General features: G+C 40.6%; 1 protein-coding gene and 1 pseudogene across 1 annotated transcript in view; one reads left to right on the plus strand and one right to left on the minus strand.

Moving 5' to 3' along the window:
* The first annotated feature begins 5,606 nt into the window (after positions 1-5,606).
* The window catches only part of TRAP1 (TNF receptor associated protein 1), a 44,371-nt gene continuing 23,596 nt past the window's right edge, over positions 5,607-26,381 (plus strand). The window contains exon 1 of the mRNA XM_016166551.2: positions 5,607-5,721. Within this exon, the coding sequence (XP_016022037.1) occupies positions 5,646-5,721 (76 nt within the window). The 5' untranslated portion in view covers positions 5,607-5,645. The remainder of the gene's footprint in view (positions 5,722-26,381) is intronic.
* On the minus strand, positions 8,237-8,352 carry LOC118607535 (annotated as a pseudogene).

Here is a 26,381-nt window from a genome sequence, read left to right on the forward strand (position 1 = left end):
TTGGTTGTGCTGCTTTACAGGAAGCAGTGGGAGGTCTACTGATGGACAGTCTTGGGGACCAAACGCTGGCATCAGTGAAGCTGTGCTCCCAAAGCTACCTGTAGAGAAAGGAACAGAGAAACAGAGTGGACCTGGGGGCTGTGCAGGAGGCGTTCACAGTCAACAGGTGTTCAGCAGCCAGAACTGGTGTCTCCAGTGAGAGCAAGACCTCTGCAGGCGGAAGCAGAAAGAACCCTCAGAGCTTCGAGGGAAGCTAATCCTCACTGTTCCTGGCCCTCTAGACACTCGAGTTCTGAGCTTTCGTTTTCTGGGAAAGGAAAAGGGGTCCTCGTGTAGGAAGAGGGCAGCAAGTGTCAGAAATAGCACGAAAGATGAGTGGGCACTAAGCCCCTTTCCCTCCAGAACCAGCAATTTCAGGAAGCCCCTCCTGACACCTGCTTCTAGTTGATGTTCAAATAAGCAGGCTTTCTCAAAGCACTGAGTTTGTTCACTGAGATCCTAGGCCCTGAGATACGACCCCTGGAGAACTCACAGACAACTACTGGAGGAAGGTGCTAGATGGCAGTAGGACTCAAAGCCAGGGCACTGAACCTAGTTTACGCTAGAAACGAAGATGTATTTTCATCAGGGCCAAGTATTGCACAGTGCGCCATAGTTTGAGAAACACACACATTCTCCTTGGCACTGCCGTGTGTTCCTTAAGACAGTGCTTCTCTGGCTCTAAAGTGCATATGGATTATCTGGAATTTTGCTAAAATCCTGGTTCAGTATGTCTCATGGATGGGAAAACTGAGTTCCTGAGTTTCTAACATGCTCCCAGGTGAGGCTGCTGCTGCTAGCTCTCAGTCTACACTTTGAGGAGCAAGGCTATAGGGGACCAAGAACAAACCATCTTGACTTTAAAACTGCCTTAGTCTTAATGTTCATGATAAATGTGGGTGTAGGGAGAGGGGGTTTGGTCAAATGGTTCTTTGGCCTCTGTCACAGCATTGTCAAGCTGGAACCACCTGTCTCCTCTGCCCTCGTGGACCTCCCACCCTCTTCAAATCCCTGAAAAAGTAGGACTACTGGCAGCCTGAGGTCCTCTGGCCAGGACAGGAGGCAGAGAGAACTGAAGCTTGAAGCACCCCAGGGGGCTTACAACCCTGAGTTATCTGAAAAAGTGTCCTATGTTTTGTTTGCCCTGAGACAGAGGCGCAGGATGGCATCTTGTGAAGTGCATGTGTAAAAAGGCAGATTGTGAGGGAAATAAAGAAAGGAGTCACATCTTGCTTGTTTTTCTAAAGAAATAGGGAAGCCTCACCCTGGCCAGTCTCCTGGGCACTGTGACCCTGTGGGGTGAATGCTGGGTCAGTCCCAATCTTCCTGTTTTTTGAGCTACAGGCACAGCACCCACCATCAGTAGAGACCTGGCTGACACTGATGGACCATGGTCCCCTCTCTCTTGTGCCCAGGAGGCATTGGCACCTTCAGAGAAAACAACGGTCTGCATTTCCACCTGATCTTCAATACCCTACTGGTGCAGAGAGTCCTGACTGAGGGGACCCTCCTCACACATGAGGAAACAGTTTTGGCGAGGGAAACTCTGTGAAAGCTGTCCACCTGCTGAGGGCCTGACGTCAGATGCTGCTCAGGCTTCCACCTTGGCAGGGCCTCTGGCTGGAGTAGAGGCCCATGGCACCCAGGCAAAGAGCCAGTCCTTGAGGGATGCAGGGCCTCACTGGCACAGAGCACACATTGAGAGAGGAGCCCTGTAACCACCAGAGAGTCATGCTGAGCAGGGAAAGGGGCCCGCAGACCAGGCGTTTTCACACAGCCTCTTCCCTCCCTCCAAGCATGGAGGTAAGAAGTGTCTCTAGGAAACACAGGGCTATCGGCTTGGCCCAAACATACACATACACATGCATGCAAACACACATAAAATGGAGTTGCTTTTTCACCCTGTGGAGTCTCTCAAACCAAGCCAATTCTCACTTGTCTTTCTTCTTGTAAGCAATAGACATAGTAGGCTTGAGATGTGGTGGACATTTTTTCTTCTAATGCCTCATCTACAAGCTGGGAAAAGAGTGTGTGGTCTGAGCTCTTTGGCAGGAAAGAAGGCATTTTTCAAAACATGCCCTTGAAGCCAGTTCACTGAGTAGTATCCCCCTGCAGAAGCTTCTGGGAATAAACTCAGGGGGAGAGGTTACCACCTCCACCCTGCTTTCCCCAGAGCCAGTCACTCAGAAAAGGCTCCGCCAGTGATATTTCATGGTTGTCTGGACTTAGCTCTGTCTTCCATTTATCATGCTGGACAAGGTGGCTGGGAGCCCACCAGGATGGCCCATCCTGTCACTCATGCACAGACGTTTCTCATAGTGGGAGGGGAAAGGGTTAACAAGGGTCACACAGCTAGTGGGTGGCCAAGGAGCTCCCTAGAGGGTCCTGGAATGACTGCGATGCTATAGATGCTATAGACGATGAAAAGGGAGAAATGCCTCAGGTCCATTTACCCCTGAATGTGTGGGGTCAGTGCAATCAACTTGTGATATTCTCAGAGTCCTTGATGGTGGAATTAAAAGTGGCCACTGGCAAAGCAGAATGAGCTGTTTGGAAATAAAGCCTCAGAGTCAGCCAGAAATGTTCTTGTAAGTTCCAGGCCAGGTCCTGCTAAGTAGCTACATGGGCCTCCACGAAGGGCCACTGGTCTTGCTTTTGGCCAAATCCCATCATTGGCATGTGTGCAAGTGGGGTCAGGACCCAGGTTCCCACCAGATCTAGCTGTACCGCTATGGGAGATCTCTGACATTTGTCTAACATAAGATAGTTGTTAAATGAATTAGCAAAACACTAGGTTTCTGAGTTCCTACCCATGCTGCATTGGCATCGAAGTCTTGCAAAAGATGAAGAGGACTTTAAGAAATGCACAAAATCCTATGCAGGTGCCACCTGGCCATTAGTTGCTTCTCTGAATTTGACAGTTTTGATGCCTCAGAAACCCAGGGATAATTACTGCCTCTAAAGCTGTAGTCAAAAGCCTCTAAGCTGCAGCCGCCCTTCTCCCAGACCAGGTCTGTATAGGTCTGTATCTGCTGGGGGAATTCGTTGCTCCTGAAGCCTGAACATTAAGACAATTAGAGAGTGGCTTTCAGACAATACCTAGCATTTGTAGGACTGTCTGGGAGTTTCTCTCCTCAACCCTCCCATTTTTAGCTTCAAAAAGCAAGCTGCCTTATAAAGAGGTTCCATGAAATTGGGGGCAAAAATCTCATGATTCCTGGGACCTTTCCAGGCTAAGAAGTATCCTTCAGCTACAAGCCTTTTCTTGTCTGATAACTCAGAGGATGCTGCCTCATGAGAGGAGACGCTTTCCCAGACATTGGTTCCTTGAAAATAGAGATGAAAAAAGGAGGTGGTTGAATTTGGTTTTTCATTACAGTGAAAATTTTTTAAAAATTGTGGTAAAATATACACAATATAAAATTTACCATTTTAATAATTTGAAGTGTACAGTTCAGTGGTATTAAATACATTCATATTGTTGTACGACCATCATCAGCATCATCTCCAGAAACTCTATTCATCTTCCAAAACTGCAACTTTGTCCCTATGAAACACTAACTACCCTTTCTCCCTCCCCCAGCCCCTGGTACTCACCCTTCTACTTTCTGTCTCTATAAATTTGATGACTACCTACTTCATGTTAGTGGAATCATATAGTACTTGTCTTCTTGTTATTGGCTTACTTCACTGATCATAATGTTCTCAAGGTTTATTCATGTCGAAGCATGTGTCAGAATTTCTAAGTCTGAATATTCCATTGTATATATAGACCATTTTCTGTTTATTCATTGTTCTGACCATGGACACTTGAGTTGCTTCTACCCTCTGGCTATTATAAATAATACAGTGGTCATTTTTCATGACCCTCAGCTCACCCCAGGGGAAGGCAGTGACTTTGGAGAAGGAACAGGCAGCCTCATAGCGGTCACAATGATGGTCAGGAGACCTGGGTTGGAAGGGAGTCTCCCCATCCCTTCCTTCTCCTGCTTCTCTGTCTGCTGTCCCCAAGCCAGTCTCCAGTCTTCATCAATTCAGCTGAAGTACATCTGCATCTATTTCTTTTCCTCCGTCCATTTTCTTTGGGTATGTCAGAGCTGTAATCTGCCCATGACTCCATCAAGGCTTGACTTTGATCCCTTCCCTATGTACCTTAAAAAGCCACAGTTCCCTAGACTACCAGAAGATGCAGTATCACAGAGAACTGTGGTTGAGGGTTTGTCTTTGAAGGCCACAGGCCAAGAGAAGAGACAGAAAGCTCTGGTAAATGTGTCTGGAACCTAGTAGGTTTGCCCTCCACAGAGCCTTGGTTCTGCCTGTCTTGGCAGAGGTCCCTCATCCTTAACTAAAGTGTGGGCTTCCCTCTTCCCTTTGCCAAATACTGCTTCCCTTTCCTGAAATAAAAGCTAGATCTCTTGTCCCACAGACCAATGTTTCAGCTTACAAGAGATGATTTCCTAAGTGAAGTGAACAACAAATGAAATGTGAGGCTGAGAGTAGCTGCAGTGACATCCTGGTAATGGCTATGCCTTGGACAGGCTTGTATGTCCACAGTGTGGTGAGGGGAGGAAAGAGGCAGAGGCAGGTTATGCATGGCTTGAAGGCTGAGGCAGTAGGGGCTTGGGAAACCACTGGAGGCCCCTAAGTGAGGAGTATGTGATCCAGCTTAGTGCAGAGGATGAATGGGGTGCTAGTTAGGAAGCTACTAGAGTTTTAGGTAAGACAATTCCTGCTCTTCCATCCAAATTTTCCCACTGCTTTTACCTACCCCTTCTGAGTTGCTTCAGCCTGGAACTTGCGCAAGAGTCATCCTTAACACCTTTCACCTGGAAGCATTCTGCAATATCGCTTCAATGTCCCAACTATATTCAGGCCCCATGGAGTGCACTGTTGTGGCTCCTGTACTTTGAAGCTTTTGTCACAATCTCTAGTAACACCGTTTTTGTACAATTATTTGAAGGTGGCAGTGACCTTTAGTGTGCCTCAGAATCATCTGGGGAGCCGCTTAGCCCCCACTTCAGGCTTGGACTTCTGTGAGAAAAGGAGTTGGTCTGAATCCCTAACAGCGGGGCTAGAGAAATGGAATGAATAGCCCAGTTTTGCTGGTGAGTGTTGGTTCTTGAGTTCCACAGTCTTGGTGTAGACAAGTCCAGCCTTAAATTCTCCCTTTCATTTCTCTTAGCTATTTGGCTTGCGTTGGTGGGAAGAGACTGACTTCCAACAGTCTGGAAGAGTATGGCCGAAGACTTACAAAGACCCGGGAGACTTTAACTGTTTCTGCCCCTAGCCGCCCTTTCAAATCATCCAGAGGGGATGCGAACATCTGCACTACTTTAAGGATTCACAAACTGGGGCCCGCCAGCCGGGGAGAGTCTAGGGCAGCAGCTCTGTGCTCTGCCTGACGCCCTTGACAACGCGACACAAGGTCACGGAGGTCCCGCCCCCAGACCCGACTGTCCCCCTACTGCCACTGAGGTCCCTGCCCACCGGCCGGCTCAGGCAGCGGACGGGGCAGCCTGGCGCGCACCGTGACGTCATTCACCTGCGTCCGGAGAAAGCCCCGCCCCTGGCGCGCGCGGCTGCGCGTGGCTCTCGGCAGGACGGACATGGCGCGTGAGCTGCGGGCGCTGCTGCTGTGGGGACGCCGCCTGCGGGCGCCGGCGCTGGCAGTCGCCCGGGCAGGTGAGAGCGGACGTACAGGCGGGCGAGGGCGGATTTGCGTGGCGCTCTGAGGCCCGGAGTCCGCTTCATTCTCTGGGAGAGGGGGTACGGCACCCTTTGCACGGCATGAGAAAGTGTGAGATTTATGCGCCAAACGCACGACGAGCGGCGAATGCCAAGCCCTCGGTGTGTCCTGGTTCCACAGGACCCCGCGTTGTCTGGGTTTCCCCAGAAGGTAACGCGGTTGAGCCTTGGCCCGTGTGACTACACAGCAGGGGCTTCAGTTCGGGCCGGGGTAAGGCAGAGGGCCCGCGGGCTCTTCCTTTCTTGGCGCCGAAGACAGTTTCGGAGAGCGAAACCCGAGGGCACGAGTGCGGTGGGAACAGACTTCAGTAGGCTGATCACTTACTTAAGTCCCGTAGTTGGGCTTTTTTTTTCTCCCCGCCCCCCAAGTTGTTTTACACACTAGTAATGCATTAGCCACTTGCTCCCTCGTTCATTCGACACAAACCAGAGTGTCCACTCCGTCCTGCACGGCACAGTGCAACGAACCAAACCGAGAACCGGCACCCCAGTCCCTGGGATTGGTAGGTGCTGAAATGTTAAAAAAAAATGACCATAGTCTCTCTTCTCACTCCCCACTCGGAAGTAACCACGGATGAATGTGTTTTCTTCCAGGCTCTGCACAGTTAACACGTGTCTCTTTACGTAAAAAAGCCTAAACCATGTATGCATTATGCTACAGAATTTTTAAAGCTCCCACACATCTTTTCGTCAGTATGCACCATTCTGCGGCTTTCCAGTGGCTGCATAGTATCCTATATTGTGGTTGTACCAGCATTTACTTAACATGGTCTTATTCATAAACACAATGAAGATTATTTCCGGGTTTTTTTTTGGGGGGGGCGGTTATTAATACTATGTAGAATAGGCGACTATTTAAATCTTGTGCACTTGCGGTATTTCTTTAGAATTACAGATTTAGAGTTTTAGAGTTGTTGGATCGAACCTGTGCATATTTGAAATGTTAGCTGATATTGCCAAATTGCTGTCCAAAAATATTTTATTGTTTTATGGTCCTATTGGGAGGGAATAAGACTACCTATATCAAGGTGTCTTCTCCAACACTATTACATCTTTTCTAAAGTCTATGGTGCATAGACTATTTTTTGTTTAATTTACATTTACATGGTTGCTAGTAAGAATGTTTTCATTTAATAGTTGTTTGTGTATCTTCTCTGAATTTCCTTTTCATAGTGTTCACAGTTTTTTATCTCAGTTTTAAATTTTGGTGTAGTCTCTTTGAATCATGATTTTTAAAAATAACATGCAGTAGCAGATAAGACAACTAAGTTTTACCACTGTTGCTCATATCCAACATCTTTTTTGGATTTATTTTCTGTGCTATCAGTATATTCTTGTGTTCTGCAGAGAAAGTCTGTAGGTTGTAAATTTTCTAAGCCCCACCATATCTAAAAAGATTTTTATTTTGCTCTCATACTTGGGTATTAATTTGGCTGGGTGTTGCATTCCAGGACAAAATGGTTTCCTCTAAAGAGTGATATTGCTCTGTTGTCTTCTAGTATCCTTGTTACAGATAAGCAGTCACATCAACTTGATTCTTGTTTCTTTAGTAGCTGTTTGTCTGTTTTCATTTGTCTGATGGTTAAGATTTTTTCCTTTTTATTGTTCATGTTCTAAGGCAGCAAGCAGTCTCCAACCGTTTTGACACCAGGGGCTCGTGCTATGAGAATCACATGCCTGATGATCTGAGGTAGAGCTGAGGTAGTGATGCTAGTGCTGGGGAGTGGCTACAAATACAGATGAAGAAGCTTTGCTCACGCGCCTGCCGCTCACTTCCTGCTGTGTGGCCCAGTTCCTAACAGGCCACAGACTGATACTGGTCCGCAGCTTAGGGTTTGGGAGCCCCTGTTCTAAGGTGTTCTGATTGTGTGTTTGTAATTCATTCTTTTTACCACATAGTGTCACTTAACATTGGAAAAACACATCAGTTTTCAGTACAGCCAGATTTTGTTTTCTGTTTTTTTTTTTAAATCTCTTTCCTTTAATAATCTGTGTCCTCTGCTGCAATTTCTATTGCAGTGGTTCAGACATTCTTTTGCTTGAATCTAAAATATAGAACCTGTTCTTGGAAGTCTTCTATATTGCAGTTGCCCTTGACATCGTCACTTGTATGGATAAGTATGAAGGTATAATTGTTTGGATGGATCGAATGATTGGTGATTTAGCCAAGAAAATGTCTTATACAGTAAATATTTTATACAGGGTAACAATATAGTTATGAGAATTCACTTATGGAGAAAATTAAGAATTCTTTTGTATTATTTCCTCTTTTCTTGGGAAAGTGTTGCCAGATTTTAGAATGCACTTGGCTTCACACCTAGGACTCTGACCACGTGTCACCATCATCCCAGTCTCTGTGGACTTCTCGTTTTTCATTTTTGTTTATGACTTAGTTTATCAACAAATATATATTTAAATTTTTTTTTAATTTTTAATTATTTATTATTATTTATGACTATAGCACCTGGTCTTCCCAGGTGGTCTCCCATCCAAGTACTAACCAGGCCTGACCCTGCTTAGCTTCCAAGATAAGACATTGGGCTTGTTCAGGGTGGCATGGCCGTAGGACGATGGACCGTGGCTCCTGGGACTTCAAAGACGACATGAGCTTTTTGTCTGGGTCATTGGTTAGTGGGAACATGTGGCTTCCAGGCAGTATACTGGGTTACGCTGGAGGGATGTGTGGAGTATCAGGGAGCACAGAAACGTGGTTGACTGTGTAAGCTTCACAGAAGAGAGCTTATATGGGCTAAATCTTGAAAATTTCAGGCAGGGCAAGGAGCTGCCTCTTAATAATTTGGTTTGACAAGAAACTAGGAGTATATGGCAGTGAGGGTGAATGAGGCTAAAAATTATGTCCTTTCTTGTCTATTAGATGTAAACTTATGGAAAGGGACCACATCCTTCTGTAATCATTAGGATAGTCACAGTGCCAGATTTGTGTCAGTGTTTGGAGAACTCATCTGCAGTCACTGAGGTGCATACACACTTGACTTTCTACAGTCCCTCAGGACCACGTGGCTGATTTTAAATAATTTCCTTTGTTGTGAATCTTAAGTTGACTGGTAGTTGGGAATCAGCAGTATTACAACCAGCAAGTACTTCCTTCTCTTAAAATGTATATTCATGATAGGGAGCATGGGTATCAGAGCCTGAGTTATAAGGAAAATGAAATGTTAATACTAAAAATATAAACTACCATCAGATCTTTCACCAAAGCTCCCACAGGTATCAGAAGTAACTGATTTGCCAGTAGACAAATGATAAAGCTCTTTTCCAAAGAAGAGAGATGACCCTGAAAAATTAATAATAAATTTAGTCTCCAAAAGCAAATGTGATTGTGTTGTAAGGCAGATAGGCTAGTGGGTTGGTCATATCATGTGGCCAGGAAACTGCCATGGCCCTCGCATCCCCGAGCTCTATGTCTTAATCTCGCAGGATGCTCTTGTTTGCTAGAATGAAATCATGAGGCAGTCACAGTGGAATGGACGGTGCTCAATTTAAAGTCTTATGCTTTTTCCGTTCTGTGTAAGCTCAGACCTTTGCTCGAATTTTCTGCCTTGAGAAGGGTTGAGGAGTTTGCTCCAAGCATGAGGAAGGTCAGAAGAGTGGGGTTTCCTTGTTTGTTGGAGGGCTCAAGCATTGCAGATTTGTTTATTTCCCACAGTGAACCCGACATAGACCCTATCCAGCTGAAACCTCCCTGCTAGTACTTTTATTCTTTTGTCGATTTAATTTACTTCTTCCCTCTGCTCTTACTTTGGGGCACGTGCTGTTTAATTTCTACCCCTAATGCTTCTTGTGCTTCAGCCTTCACAAGTATTCAGGCAAATTTCAGGTGTTCTCAGGCTGTTTTTGTCATGAGAGAAGTAGCACTTTCTGGCCAGATTTCACTCTGTATCTGTGAGACAGCTGTTTGTGCTGCTAACGTGGCATGATGATGTAGGTTTCGATCCTTAACTGCTAAGAGTTTGAATGACGTCATCTGTATAAACCATAGTGCTGGGGCTTAGGGCCAGCAGCAGGAAGATATGTGGCTCTGCTGCCCAGGAAGTACCAGGTGGGCCTTTATCATAAGGGCGTGAGATGCTTGGGTGTATGCATGGTCCGGGAGTGGGGAGATTGAGTTATTTGAGCCACATGCAAAAGATTAAACCAACCCAAATGTAATAGATTAGCAAAGGCCTTCTTAGTTATCTGCCTACTTGGCCAGAACTAAGACCAAAGAAAAATCTCCAGGCGTTTTGTTACCCCTGTGCAAAAAAAGAAGGAATGTAGCTCAAAGAAAGAGGTGGGGAAAGTCAGGTTTATGAGAAAACAATGTAGGGAAATAAACATTTCTCATGCTCCCCACCACCCCCTCCCCGCACCCCCCCCACCAAAAAAAGTCAGACTCTAGGTTGTAAATATGGCAAAGCTGATTTCCATAAAGGAGATGGTTACTGAGGCTCGTGGTGGTGGTTATTGTCTCAGACCACAGCACTGATTCGGGATTAATGAAATCTATCCAGTTCACACTCAAAGTGAAATGCTTTAGGTTCAAAGTCAGAGGATATTCTTGGAGTGCATTTTGGGTGCCCTTACTGTAGCCAGCTAGATTTTTTTTAAACAGCATCCTGCTCAGTCTTGATATGGAAGACTCATCTTTTCCTAGGAAGCGACTGTTTGCTTAGTCCACCAAGAAGTTCTGTAATGTTTAATAAAGATAGATTTCAGGATGTTTATTTCTGGTATAGCTATTTATTTCTGCTAAAGCCACTAGGAATTAGCTAGAGAACCAGTGTTTATTCAGAGGCCTCATCTCCACTTGCTTTTTAACCAGGTGAATGCCCATAGATGAGGTCAATTGAATAGAATAGGTGTAGCTGAGTCATGGGTGTGACTAATTTTAAAAGAATGGCTCAGTATGTAGCAGACATATGATCAAGAAATGTGATTGGAATATAAAAAACTAATTTTCAGATATCCAAAATGAATACCATATTAAAAAAAAAAAAGCGGACTATATAGTCACACTATTAAGAACAAATAGAAAGGTCAAAATCTTTCTAGTGGAACTGGATATGTCAGGTAGCTGATATGGCACCGTGAAGGAGAAATGAAGAAAGCACATTGCATTGCCATTGTAGTTTGCTCACATCAGTATTCTAGCATTTACAGGGAAAGGAGTGCCTGAGTGAATTTTGCATGAAGCTTACTTGTAAAGTAGTAAAACATTTCATTTTAATCATTATGACTAGAAGACTCTAAAACAATCATTAGATGGAATATAACTGAACCTTTCTTTGATGTTTCCAGGGCCAATAGTGTGAATGACAGTCCTCTTTAGTTATACACAGGCCCTCTGAGATATGATGGCTCTTGAAATGGTGTCTTGAGTATTTCTGACCTTTACTCTTATTTAACTTGCCAGGCCTCCCTGGGGCTGTGTTTTAGATGTGGGCTCTCTCCTCTCACAGGTTTTAGATGTGAGCTGGCAAACTAGATGATAAAACTTGTTAGCGGTACATTTTTTAAAAAGAAGGATTGTGAGTGGGGGCAGGAATAGTCTTATGTGACTAAAATCGGGGTATGGATTTTATGTACTGTATTTAGACTGTTCAGAGGTGCCCCTCTCCTTTGATTTTGTTTCTTTATATTCAGGGAGTTGATGTTTCTTGATAGAGTTTAAGTATAAGACAAGTATAAGTTTATTAGAGAATGATCTAGGAACAGGGTCTGAAACATAGTATAGTTTAAGAAACAGCGAAAGTGTTAGAGAATTCCAGAGGTAAGAACGTAGAGATTTTTGAAGGAATGCAAATCTTTATTTGATATATATGTGGAAAATGAAGAGCTTTCTGTCTACAGTGAAATAATTCTAGAACTTAAGAAACAAAATGTTTACAGAAATTTCAGATGTGGATCAAATAGCTAACCTGTGGTATCTGGTTAAAATGGAGAGAATAATGGAACTGTCCAAGTTGACTTACTGAAAAGCAGAGAATGTCATGCTTACAAGCATAAAACTATGGTAAAATAATTGGAGGTGTTCTGGGAGGGAAAGCTAGAGGCTACATTCCAAAGAACTATAGTTGTCCCAATATAGTATTTCCACTTTGTGGGAGAGCATTAATTCTGTTTTTCACTGATCCGGAATTACTGTTAGTTTACAGAATTTTAAACTTACAGAGTAAACCTATTTTTAAAAAAATATTTTACTTAACCCAAAGCTTTAAAATTAGAAATGTATAGGCTGAAATTAGATGAGTGAATTTCAAACTTTTTTCCTCATGAACTCCCTGTAAGAAACGTATTCACATCATTACCTGCTATACAAGCATACACACACACACACACACACACATACTGTGCAAACTAGATGATAAAACTTAGCTGAAAGTTTTGTAAGTACTCTTATGCTACGCATTTTTATGCTTTTATTTAAAAAAAAAAGTTTTACTTTTACCCACTGAATTGATTTTATAGCCATTGGGTCACCAATCTTAACTTGTGGTCTGTGAAACACTTTGTTATGCTGCTGTACCTTCTGAGAAAATAACCACGTGTTTATCAAGGGTCTGCTCTGACATTAGCATCATCATGGGAACAAAAGACGAGACAGTGAAAGGTTTAGCCTACTGGAACATCTTCTACATAGTGTAGCAACATCAGTCCATTAAACAAACATCTGTGGTGTCTACTGTGTGTCTGACACTGTTCTGGGTGTTACAGGATACCCAGAGGACAAAACAGACAGAAATCCTGATCCTGGATGGTGCTGGGGTGGAGTGGGGATGGACGCAGACAGGTAAATGCTATATGGATGTTATGTGAAAAATTCTGTGAAGAAACCAAAGCAGGAAGGGGATCCCGATAGAAATAGGGGGGTCAGGGAAGGCCTCCATGGAAGGCGGTGTTTAAACAAAGCCTGGACAGAGGCGAAGGTGTCTAGAGAAGAGTGTTTCAAGCAGAGGGAGCATCCCGTGTCAGGGTCTGGGGTGGTGTTTTAGAGGGACAGCAAGGAGGCTGGGGCTAGTGCCGGGGTGCTCTTGAGCAGAGTTAGGTTAGAGTAGTGTGCCTCATTCGTCTTGAGTGTGACTTCACAGATTGAGATTTGGGTGATGGGTAAGACTAGGTAGTGAGTTAGAATTAAAGCTAACTTTACAGTTTTCTGAAACAATTTTGTGTTTTTATTGAGAAGGAAGTCCTGCTTTCCAGAACAAACTGGTGCAATGAAAAAAATCTTCCACCCTGGCTCTCAGTCTACTGCCCAGCTATCCCAGAAAAAGCCTCTGCAACAACACGCATGTACACACCCACATTCCCTTAGAAAAGAAGAGAAACTACGCTACACTGGGATGTACCATACTATACCATGTCGAGACAGAGATTGCTAGTATCCCACAGTGTTGGCGCCCCTTAATTTATTCAACCCTCTCGTGATGGACATTTAGGTTGTTCCCAGCCTTTTTGGAAATATCACAGACAGCCCTGCCAACAGCTTTCTCACACCTTCACCAGAGCTGGCATAACAAAATTTAAAATATTTGTCAGTCTGATAGAGAAAATGCTATCTTGTTTTAAAATTCATTTCTTTAGTTACGAATGATGTAACGCATTTTTTGTATGATTCACAGTCATTTATATTTCTTTTTTTGTGAATTGCCACGCCATTTTTCTCTTACACTGTTGGCCTTTTTCTTATAGATCTGTAAGTGATCTTGCTGTTACGGAAACTAGCCTTCTGCCACATGTTTCAGATATTTTTCCCTAGTGTGTTTGCATATTGACTTTAATTTTTTTTGGTAGTATAGTTATTGTTTACTTTTAAATTGAAAATTTTTTTTATTGAGATATAACTGGCATTAACAGTATATAAATTTCAAGTATATAACAATGATTTGATGTTTGTATATATTGTGGAATGATCACCAAAGTAAGTTTAATTAATAATTAACATCCATCGCCTCACATAGTTACACATTTTTTTTTCTTGTAGTGAGAACTGTCAGGATCTATTTACTTTTAATTTTTATGTGGCCCCTTATGGTTCTTGGTTATGTGTCTTATTTAGAAAGATCTCAAGATGATTAACATCATTAGCTATTAGAGAAAAGCAAACCAAAACCACAGTGAGCCACCACTTCTCACACACTTGGGTGGCTATAATAAAAAACATAGGCAATAACAAGTGTTGGCGAGGATGTGGAGAAATCAAAATCTTTGTACAATAATGGTAGGAATGTAAAATGATGCAGCACTTTGGAAAACAGTCTGACAGTTCCTCAGATGGTTAAACATACAGTGACCACTTGACTCAGCACTTACATTCCTAGGTATATACTCAAGAGAATTTAAAACATGTATCCACACAGAAACATGTACACCAATATTTATAGCAGCATTATTTATAAAAGCCAAAAAGTAGAAACAACCCAGTTATTTATCAACTGATGAATGGATGAACATCATGTAGTCTATTCAGATAATGGAATATTACTCAGCCATAAAAAGGAGTGAGGTATGGTTACAGCTCTCTTTGCTGAAAACCTGTTCCTTTGTAGTGTACTCTTATTTTTTCACCTTTCAGATTCCACAGGGCTACAGCCTTCCTTAGTGTGGCCTGCCTCCTTCTAAAATATACTTTTAATAAATACTACTTTTTCTTAAAAAAAAAAAAAGGTATACTAAGTGGTACATTTTGAGTGTATCTTAAAAACAGTTAAGTGAAAGAAGCCAGACACAGAAGACTATATATAATGTGATTTAATTTATGTGAAATGTTCAGAACCAGCAAATCCATAGAGACAGAAAGTAGTTGGTAGGAACTGAGGGGCAGAGGGAATGGGGAGTGACTGCTAATGGGTATGGTGTTTCTTTCTGAGGTGATAAAAATGTTCTAGAATTAGATATTGGTCATTGTTACACAACTTTGTAAATAGACTAAAAACCATTAACTGTACACTAGGTAAATTATATCAATAAAGTTGTTTTAAAAATATCTTATGTTTTATTCCAGTGCTTTTAGTTTTTATTTTCATTTATAAAGTCTGGAATTTGTTTTGATTTAATAAGTGAGGGAGGAAATTAATTTTAGTACTGTAGCTTTAATGTACTTTAATATTTGATAATAGTATTAATAGTATTTTCTCATACTTTCAAAAATTTCTTTGCTATTTATGCACACTTACTTTTTAAATGAATTTTAGAATAAGCTTGACTAGTTCATAAAAATTCTGTTTGCGTTTTCATTGGGATCATGTTAATATAGACTAATTTAGAGAATTGACATCTTTAAATATTTACTCTTCCTATTCAAGGACATTTTCCCAAGCTTTTTATATCCCTATGTAAATGTGTTTTATGCCCCTAGTAAGTTTTTCTCCTGTATTTGTAATTAGGTTAATTTTTATAAATAGGTTATTTTGTAAATAGGTAATTGATATACATAGCACAAAATCTAAAAGATACGTCTTTCTCACTGAAACCCTCAGACACCAGTTCTCCTGGTGGCAGCCTCTGTAGCCAGTTTCTTGAGTGTTCTCACAGAGATATGCTTGGCTTATGAGAATAATTTGTGTGTATGTGTACACACACACACATATATTTAAACACCATGGTAGCAAATGCAAATTGCTGTTCTGAACCAGGTTTTTTCCCTTAATATATTTTAAAGATATTGCCTTCCACTGGGCTCAGCAGGCCGTTTCCTGCTGCCCTGAGTGGTTTCCACACAGGGTCACCATAAGTACTGTTTGAAAGGTGCTCCTGAAAAGAATTTTGTGCCGTTCTTTTGGCATCTCTCCCTTCATTTGAGCTGGTAAAGATTAACTAAAATGTGAACTGGAGCACAGGGCCAAAGAGAGGGTCTGAGATCAGGGAATATTGGTTGCATTGTGCTGGGCCTTCCAGAGCCTGCCCTCTTCCTCCAGCTGTCTTCATTTCACACCTGCAGGCCTGGCTCCAGCTTGGACTTACACACTACTCCAGGTGGACTATAAGGTGATCCGCCCCCCAGTCATGTTATATCCCACAGGCAACACCTCTGAGAGCTCCTCTGCTTATGTCAGGCTAATTTCTAATAGGCTATGTGTACATATTTTTGCAAGTTTAAAGTGACTCACAGGGTTTGAAGCTGGTGGCCAGCCCCCTCCCCTGCAAGCTTTATTTTCTTTTCATTCTTCCTCCTTTTCCTTTCTATCTAAAAAGCAATACATATAATATGTACGTTTAGTTTTGAAAAGAAATGTAAAATGAATACTCATTACCTAGCTTAAATAGAAATTACGAGTCCCTCGACCCTTCCCGATGCATCCCCGTCTCTTTCCCAGATGTAACCGCTGACCTGAATTTTCTGGTTTCTATTTCCTTGCTGTTCTTTATGTTTCTATACGTATGTATATGTATACACACACACATACATACTTTATTGAAATCATATTGTGTGCTCTGCTGTGACTTTGCTTTTTTGGGTCATTATTTTCTTAGTGTTCTCTATGATAATGGTGTAGTTCATTTGTTTTTTCTGCTTATTCTGCTGTGTTAACATGCTTTCATTTCTTTATGTATGATTACTGACATATACCTAAGTAGAATTGTTGTATTATTTGATAAGTGCAAAATTATTAAGTAAATCAAAGTTATTTTCCAAGAAGAATTGTAACACTGTATCTTCCACCAGCAGACAATGAAAGTTCTCTCCACACTCACATCCAATGCTTGGTAGTCTCAGATTTTTTAATCTTGGCATATCTGGTGAGTGTTATATCTGGTATCTTGTGACTGTGTATGTTCGATTTTAAGATATACATTAGAAAGTACATACACTATATGTACAAGTCAGTGGGACAGTATTACCTATAAGATTTATCCATGTCATTGTTTTCCATCATATGAATATATTGCAGCTTATTTCTCCATCCCAGACAGAGCCTTTTGGGTTCTTTCTACTGTGGGGCTTTTGTAAATGAGGCGGCTGTGAACTTCATCATGCAGACATCCTGCCTCACAGAAGCAGGCATTTCTTTAGGGCAGCAGTCGCCAACCTTTTTGGCACCAGGGACCCGATTTGTGGAAGACAATTTTTCCACGGACTGCAGTAGGAGGGTGGAGGATGGTTTTGGGATGATTCAAGTGCTTTACATTTATTGTGCACCTTATTTCTATTATTATTACATTGTAATATATAATGAAATAAGTATACAACTCACCATATGCATAATCAGTGGGAGCCCTTAGCTTATTTTTCTGCAAGTAGACGTTCTCTTCTGGTGGTGATGGGAGACAGTGACACTCAAAGTGTATTGCTTATGTCTAGTCTACTCTATAATGTCATTTTTGTTGCTGTCACTGCAGAAAACCCTGCTTCACAAAGATAGGATGTTGGAAATGGAAGTAGGCTTTTCCATGCTTTTGTGCAGGGGTCTCCAGCCTCCAGGCCTTGGGCTGGTACTGGTCCGTGGGCAGTTAAGAACCAGGCCGTACAGCAGGAGGTGAGTGGCAGGCAAGAAAGCAAAGTTCCATCTGTATTTGCAGCCACTCCCCAGCATTAGCATCACCGCCTCAGCTCCACCTTGGATCATCAGGCATTAGATTCTCATACGAGCACTGGTTTCTGGTCCCTGCTGCTTTTGTGGCAGTCTCAGAATATTCCATCTTGACTTTAATCTAGACTGTATGGAGATTTGAAGTTGTCTCAGACATACTTTTAAGGCCACCGTCATTTGCGATCTCTAGCAGTTGATCCTCTTCTAGCACAGACAAAGTCGACGATTCACCTGGCTTATACACAAATGGGTTGCAGAGCCATTCCTTCCGAGTTCAGGAGTCTTTTGTGGTTCAGAAGTAATGCTCAAACGATTTTGAAAGCTGAGATAGGTGATCATGCACCAGCTGGGAGAAAGAAGGCCCTGGCTCAGTCTCTTTCAAAATCTCTGCTCATGTTTGAAACGTCAAAAATCCCAGTGTTCACCCATCACCCCCATAATTCCAGTTTGGCTTTGAATGCAGCCACTTTACTGACGTGAACACTGTTTTCCCCTGAAGTGACATTTCGATTTATGGCAAGGTAAATATGTCACACAAGTAAGCAAGTTTTGTGACCCATTCTGTGTCACTGAAATGTGCTGCCAGTGGTGACTTTTTCTAAAAACTCTCTGGCGCTACTCTTGTAACTCAAAAACTGGCCAGTGATCTACCTTTAGAAAGCCACCTCACTTCTGTGTGTAAGAGAAAATGTTTGTGCTCTGCTTCCATCTCACAGACTGTGTGAACAGATGTGAGTTAGGGACATGTTCTTTAATGCAGTTAATCATTTTAATCACATCCTGCAAAATGTTAAGTCCAGGTGACATTTTTTGGCTAGCTAGCTTTTCTCTATGGATGACAGCACATAGACTCACATTCAGAAGTGACCTCTTTGACCCGAGTAGTGAAACCAGAAAGCCATCCAGTCATGACAGCTGCTTCGTCTGTGCATGTACTGACACAAAATGACCAATTCAGTTTTTCTGATATGTACTCATTCAAAAATTTGAATAGTTCTGCAGCTGTGGTGTTGGTTGGCAACAAAAGTGCACATAACATATCCTCATGCACATTCTCTTGAAAAATATATCACAGAAACAAGCATTGTTGCCTTGTCAACATCTCTAGACTCGTCAACCTGGATTGCATACCACAGTGACTCATTAATCTTCTCTAACAACTGTGCCACAATATCCTCTGCTTTTTCATCAGTTTGTCTAATTATGGTGCTAGCCGAAATAGGAACACGTGCCACCTTTTGAACTGTAGCCTCTTCTAAAAGTTAATGACAAATGTCCTTCGCAGCAGGCAAGATCAACTCTTCACCAATAGTAAGTAAAGGGCTTCTTAGCTTCAGCAACGCGATTAGCCACTAAGAATGGTACTCTCAGTGCAGACACATTTCATGAAGTGTGGCCTTCAGTAATTTCTTCTGTTCTTCGTGTTCACATTTTTTTTTTTTTAACTCTATAAAAGCCTTGTCTTTTAATGCAGGGTGCTTGGTCTCCATGTGGCGAAGTAATTTTAGAGGTTTCATGGCTTTGTTGGATAGCCTGTCGCTACATATTACACAAAGCGGGCTTGGAGAATGTGAATCACCTGTTGCAGTGAACCCATAATTTAAAGTAAGACTTGGTATTTTCTTTTAAGTGCAGCTTTCTTTTGTTGGTAGTCTTAGAGTCTTCTGCTGTCTCATCATTGGGTCTTTCCCCTTTTTTCAAAGCAGCTCTCCAGGGACGTTAGTTTTTCACTCATTTTGGCTAGGGTTAGCTTGCAGGCTTACCCAGTCTGTGACTGAGACAAGTGCACAGTGTGGTAAAGAGGCACAGACCAAGCTGGTAAAATGATGTGCGGGCCACGCGTGGACTAAAGTGAGTGTCGGATTCTGACTTAAAGCCTGCCACCAGATGTAGCTTAATTATCACATACTGATAGGGTTTTGATGTGAGTGTGCAAGCAATTCATTTATTATGGTCTCTGTATAGTCAAACCTCTCTGCTAATGTTAATCTGTATTTGCAGTCACTCCCCAGCGCTAGTATCACCGCCTCAGTTCCACCTCAGATCATCAGCATTAGATTCTCATAAGGAACACTTGACCCAATTCCCTCGCATGTACAGTTCACGTTAGGGTTTGCACTCCTATGAGAGTCTAATGCCTGATGACCTGAGGTGGAGCTGAGGCGGTGATGGTAGCCCTGGGGAGCAGCTGCAAATACAGATGAAGTTTCACTTGCCTGCCGATCACCTCCTGCTGTGTGGCCGGGTTCCTAACAGGCCATCGACTGGTACCCATCTATAGCCTGGGAGCTGGGGACCCCTTCTCTAGGGCATGCAACTAGGAATGGGATTGTTGTGTTTAGGGTATGTGTCTTTAGTATATAATTGTGACTTTTTCCAAGTGAGTCCTGATTTGCATTCCACAGTCTGTGAGAGTTCCCTGTGCATATCTGCACTGACACTTGGGATTTACAGCTGTTTTAAATGTTTGTCAATTTGATGGTTACAAAACAATGTTTCACTTGGGATTTTAATTATGCTTTTAATGGATTACTAATGAAATTGAACATCTTTTATATATGGCTTATTGGACATTGTTTTGTCTTCTGTGAAATGCTATTTATGTCTTTTGACCCCATTTTTTTCTGGATTTACTATATTATGTATTTTCATATATATTGTTTATGGGTACTAATCTTTTGTTACTTATTCTTTTGTCAATTAATAATCATTGTTGCAAATATGTTCACCCAGTTTGTGGCTCGCCGTTTCACTCTCTTGGTGTCTGGTGGGTTTTCTTTTGTTGTTTTGTTTTTGATAAACAGAAGTTCTTAATTTAGTCAAATACACTAATCTTCTGTGGCTTACCCCAAGGTTCTTCGAAGGCCTTTGGATCAAATCAGGCTTATGGCCTATTTCTGAGAATAAAGTTTTATTGGGACACAGACATGTCCATTCTTTTACATGTTGTCTGTGACCACTTTCCAGCCATATGGCAGAGCCGAGTAGCTGCAAGAGAGGCCACAGGTCTCGAAAAGTCTAAAATATTTACTGTGTTCCCCTCACAGAAAAAGTTTGCTAACTTCTGTTTACCTCAAAGTCATAAACATCTATTTTTTTCTATAAAAGTTGTTCTTTGATGTATTTCTACCAAACAGGAATGTGAGCCTCTTTTTTGTAGCTTTACTCTATTTCTCTTTGCTGGTAAACTTTCTCATGGGCATCATTTTCCAGATTAGAAACAAGTTGCAAACTAGCAACCACAGGCTAATTTTGTCTATAAATAAATTTTGTTTGGTTCAAATATTTAAAAAAGCAATTGCAAACATTTAAAATCAGATTTCACATAATTATTTGAGTTTCTTATTTCTTTTGAAAAATTAAAAGTTCTGAGAGTCTTGGTCTACATTTGACAATGGTGACAGTCTTTTAGAATATTGTAGCAGCTCCTGCCTCCTACAGATGGGCCTGCCCTGTGCTCTCATTCGCTTCTTCCTTCTGAGCCCATTAGTGGCATTTCTTTTGCTGTGTGTGTGTGTGTGTGTGTGTGTGTGTGTGTGCGCGCGCGCATGCGTAGTAGAGTTAATTATATGGATTGTGTAGTGCTAAACTAGGCTTGCATTTCTGCAGTAAACCTGCTTGGTCATGATGCAGTACCATTTTTATATATTTTGGGGTTTGATTTGTTAATATTTTATTTAGGACCTCCCTGTCTGTGTTCATGTGGTATATTAGCCTATTATTTTTATTGTGCATGTGTGTGTGTGTGTAACGTCATTGTCAGGTTTGATATTAGGGCTATGCTGTTCTCATAAAACCGATAGGGAAATATTCCCTCTTTTTCTATTTTTGTGAAAGAGTTGGTGTAAGATTGGTGTTATTTCTTGCTTATATGTTTAATAGAATTTGCCAGTAAAAATTCTGAGCCTAGAATTTTATTGTGGACATGTTTTTGAAAACATTCAATTTCTTAATTAGATATAAAGCAACTCCGAATTTCTGTTTCATCTTCTGTCACTCTGGATAGATAGATTTTATTTTTTTCAGGGAATTTGTTCATTTCATCTAAGCTGTCAACTTTTCTTGGCATAAATTTGTTCATAATACTGATGTCTGTAAAATTTGTAAGGAGATCCCCACCTCATTCTTGATGTTGATAACTTGTATTCTCTTCTTCAGCAGTCTCGTTAAGGGTTATCAGTTTTTTTTTTATCTTTTTTAAGAATCAGCTTTGGCTTTGTTAATTTTTCCATTGTCTGCCCTTTTTTTTTTTTTTTTTTACTTTATTGGTTTCTTTTCTTTGTTACATCTTCTCTTCTACTTTCTTTGGGTAGACTTTGTGCCTTTTTTTTTTTTTTCCTAAGGTGAAAACTTAGGTCATTGATTTCAGTTTGTCATTTAGTATTTGTCCGTTTTCATTCCCCTCACCCCTTCTTCCTTTTTTGCTTTCTTTTGGATCAAGTAAATTTTTTTTTTAAATCTATTTAAGTTTATCTAATGCTTTTTTAGCTATACTTCTTTACATCATTTTTTAGGTGGTTACTCTGGTGGTGAATCCAATGTTTAGCTTTAACTTTTAATAGTCTATTTAGAATTAGTATTACAGCATTTTACATAATGTAAAAAAACTTGCTACTATGTAGGTATATTTTATTCCTCCACCCCATATGTTATATGTATAGCATATACATGTGTTATAAACCCACAAGACAATGTTTTAATTTTTCTTTAAAGCTGTCATATATTTTTTAGAAAGAAATTAAGAGAAAAATACTTTTATATTTACCCAGGTTACCATTTCTGATGCTCTACCTTTCCTCTTGAAGACCCAGGTTTCCGTTTAGCCTGAAAAACTGTAGCATTTCTTTTAGTGCAAGTTTTTTATTTAAGACTGTATAGATGAACCATTGTCTTCCGGCCTCCATTAATTCTGCCGAAATGTTAGTTGTCATGAAAATTATTGTTCTCCCATGAACTGTGTTGTTCTCTCTGGGTGTTTCTAAGATTTTCTTTCTATTTGGTTTTCAGCAGTTAGACTATGATGTGCCTAGGTGTTTTTCTTTGAAATTATTCTGCTGGTGGGTCATTAAGCTTTTTTGAATCTGTAAATTTATGTATTTGACCAACTTGAGGAGAGATTTTCAGTCTTTAATTTTTGAAATATTTTTTTTTCTGCCCTATTCTGTTTCTCCTCTCCTTCTTGGACTTAAGTTACATGTCTTTTAAACTTTTTTCTGTTGTTCCACATATACCTGACACCCCGTTTATTTGTTTTTAATATTTTTTCCTGTTTCATGTTAAATAATTTTTATTGCTCTATTTTCAAGTTCACAGGCTTTCCTCTCATGTTACCATTTGATTATTAAGCCTTCCAGTTAATTTAAAATTTTCAGATATTTTATTTTTTATATCTAAAATTTCCATTTGTTTCTTCTGTTATTGTTTATGTCTCTGATATTTTCCACCTTTTCCATTTTGAGCATATGTTATGCCATATAATATTATAACAGCTATTTTAAAATCCTTGTCTTCTGATTCCAACATCAGGATCTTCTTGGCATCATTGTCCATTGATTGACTCTTCTCTTGAGCTAGGGTCACATTTTCCTGTTTTTCAGTGTATCAGGTAACTTTTTATTGCATCCTGGACATCGTGGATGTTACCTTTTGGAGTCTCTGGATTCTGTTATATTCCTCTGGAGAGCTGTTGTTTGTAAGTTGAACCCTAACTGCAAAGACTTTCTCTTAGGCAGCAGTTCAGTGCTTATCCTTAGCTATGTTGCTTGCAGTTTGCCCACACATGCGTGATTTAGGTCATTAGTTAAAGATTTAGAAGAACTTATTCACAAAATTTGGGGTTTCCTTTCTCTGACTCTCTGCTTCCTGGGCCCCTCCTTTCACTTTTCGTGTTCTGTGGTTACCCCCAATCTCTCCTGTGGTTCTTCAGGCTAGAAAAAGTATACCTTGTATATATTTTCTTTTGAAGTTTTAGCCACTCTTTACTTAACCTGCCTTTGATTCTGTGATGTTTGCTTCTTCCCAGTGTGGACTCTTTTCCAGAATCTGTCAGCTTTTATTGATTCCCTAGGGCCTTCAAGTAGTCTTTTTGTTGTTGTTCCTAAGTTCATAGTTATACACAGGAGCTTTGGTTAGTAGGTTACATCTCAGCCATACAGGAAGTAGCTCCTCTGTATAGTAGAATTAAGACAAAGCGTGAAATAGTTCTTATTCACATTATATACTTGGTAAAATGGAAGATTGTCTGATTGTGATATTTAATTCCAGAAAAATAATCAACGTCTTTCTCATAGTTTAAAATACTGTATATGTGTATCTAAAGCAAATAACTTAAGATGCAGTTATGAAACACAACCATAGTAAGAACTATGGCTGATTTAAAAGAAAAAGCAAAAACAGCAAGTATTGGTGAGGATGTGGAGAAAAGGGTACCCTCATACATTGTTGGTGGGATTGCGAATTGGTATAGCTGCTATGGAAAATAGTATGGAGGTTTCTCAAAAAATTAAAAATGGATATATACCTTTTGACCCAGCAATTGCACTTCTCAGTATTTATCCAAAGAAAACCAAAACAATGATTCGTAAAGATCTATGCACTCCAATATTCATGGCAGCACAATTTACAATAGCCAAGATATGGAAACAACCTAAGCGCCCATCAACAGATGATTGGATAAAGAAATTATGGTTCACATATACAATGGAATATTACTCATCCATTAAAAAAAAATGAAATCCTACCATTTCCAACGACATGGATAGACCTAGAAGTTATTATGCTCAGTGAACCAAGACAGAGAAAGATAAATACCATATGATTTAAAGAGCAAAAAGAACAAACTAATCAAAAACAGACTCAAAAATATAGTGGACAGTTTGGTGACGGACAGAAGGGAGAGGGGTTGAGAGGCTGGAAGAATGGGGTGAAAAGTTAAAGAAGTACAAATTAGTAGTTGATAGTTGGGCACAGGGAGCATGGCAGAGGGAATGCAGTTAGCATTAACATGATGGCTAAGTGGAAGGCCAGGGGAGGGAGGGAGCATTTGGGAGGATCGTTTTATGAACATTATAGATGTCTAACTAATGTACTGTATACTTGAAACTAATTTAAATAAATAAGTAATTAAAAAAAAATCAAGAGAAATACCCATTGTGTTTTGACTCATTTGCCTTACTTGGTAGCCCCTGTAGGCAGTTGATTTTTAATTGCTACTTATTAGTCAAAGAATGGCCTTGCAGGACTAATAGTGCCATCTATGGGCTGACTGAATGTTAGCGTGAGCATAGTGATGTTTATGCTGATAAAAAGTTTCATGTAAAAAGAGCTGCTTCCCCACTAGATTCTTTGGCATCTAGAGAAATATGGACATTCTTGCTTTCATAGAGTTTGACACTGAGAAATATAAGCTTGTTAATTTGGCAACAAATTTGGTAATTTGTTACACAATAACAAAAAGTTAATAGAAGAAATGCCATAGACTGGCTTATAACAGGAGTTTGAAATGAGCACCACAGAAAATAAGTGCTCTGACTTCATAGTAGGGAGAGATTATTGTGAACTCAGTACGGGAGGCTTGGTGGAAGAGGGCTTCATGCAGGATCCTGAAGCAGTTCAGGTGGAAAAAAGGGATGTGGTTGCAGGTGAAGGAATGAGCATGTGCACTGGCAGAGGTAGGTAGAGTAGGGTGGGTGGGGGGTGTGTGTGTGTGTTGTGAGATTCAGATTATTGGTGCTTCCTATTTTGTGCGACCCCAAACCACTAAATAGATTAACACTGTGACATTGTAGCCTGACACTGAGGTTTGTGGTTTCCCCATAGGGTGTAGAGGAAACGTGAAGACAGATACTATGCAGACAGTGTGTTTGTAACTGGTTCAAGCAGATTTATTACATTATTGGTTTTGTTCTTAAAGCCATTGTAGGAAGTTCAGTTAACCTGAAATCAAATCTTTTCTTAATAGTGCTCTTGACTAATGTAATCTTGGAATTATGTTGGAATTCCTCTTTGGAAATATAGATTGCTTATTTTTTCCCCTTTTGAATTATGAAGACTTATATTACTCCCATTATAAACACCGTGTTAAATCCTTTCAAACATATTCTGAGTACTAGGTGGGGAAGAAAACCCGAATAGGAAAAATAAAACATGGGAAAATGGTTTAATCTTGGAGCGAGGAAGGCCTTTACAGACAAGACATTTTCTTAATGTATAAAGAGCTCTTACAAATCAATAAGAAAAAGATGGAAAATGTAGTAGAGAAATGATCAGAGGATATCAGCAGGCCATTAACAAAAAAGGAAATAAGAAGTATTTTAACATATGGGTGGATGCTCAGTATTGTTCATAAGAGAAACGTAGATGAAAACTACAGTGAAATTTTTACCTGATTGATAGGCTAAGATCCAGAAGTTTCGTAATAGTGTTGGCAGGAGTGTGGAGATGACACATTCTTATATGTTGTTGGTGGGGATGTAGAGTGATTCAGCCTCTCTTTAGGGTGACTTGGCATCACTGACCACAATTTAAACAGACATAACATTGGACCTGGTCATTTCACTTGTAGATATATGCTAGGTTGTATACTCATGCTTAAATGAAATGATACGTGAAAGAATATTCCTTAAAGTACTCTTTTTTATTTGGAAACGTTTTATTTTGAAAGTCTCATATTTTACAGAAATGTTATAAAAAAAGTACTTGGGATTCTCTTTCCTCCTCACCTAGTTTCTGCTAATGTTAATATCTTACATAACTATAGTACAACTATTGACAACTGAAATAACACTCATGCAATACTGCCAAGTAATCTGCTGATCTTGTTTGAATTTAGCCAGTGTTCCCATCGATGTACTTTCTGGTTCAGGATCCTGCACTGCACACAGTTGTCTCCTCTAGTCTGTGATGGTTCCCCAGTCTGCTTTGTCCTTCAGGACCTTGGTGCCTTTAAATAGTACTGGCCAGTGTTTTGTTTTGTTTTGTTTTTATCGTGGCCAGTTATTTTATAGGTGGTCCCTCATTTTGGATTTGTCTGATTTTTTTTTTTTTTTTTTTTTTATGATTAGACTGAGA

Source organism: Rousettus aegyptiacus, unplaced genomic scaffold (assembly GCF_014176215.1).
Source record: "Rousettus aegyptiacus isolate mRouAeg1 unplaced genomic scaffold, mRouAeg1.p scaffold_m13_p_8, whole genome shotgun sequence".
In the NCBI taxonomy this organism is placed as follows: domain Eukaryota; kingdom Metazoa; phylum Chordata; class Mammalia; order Chiroptera; family Pteropodidae; genus Rousettus; species Rousettus aegyptiacus.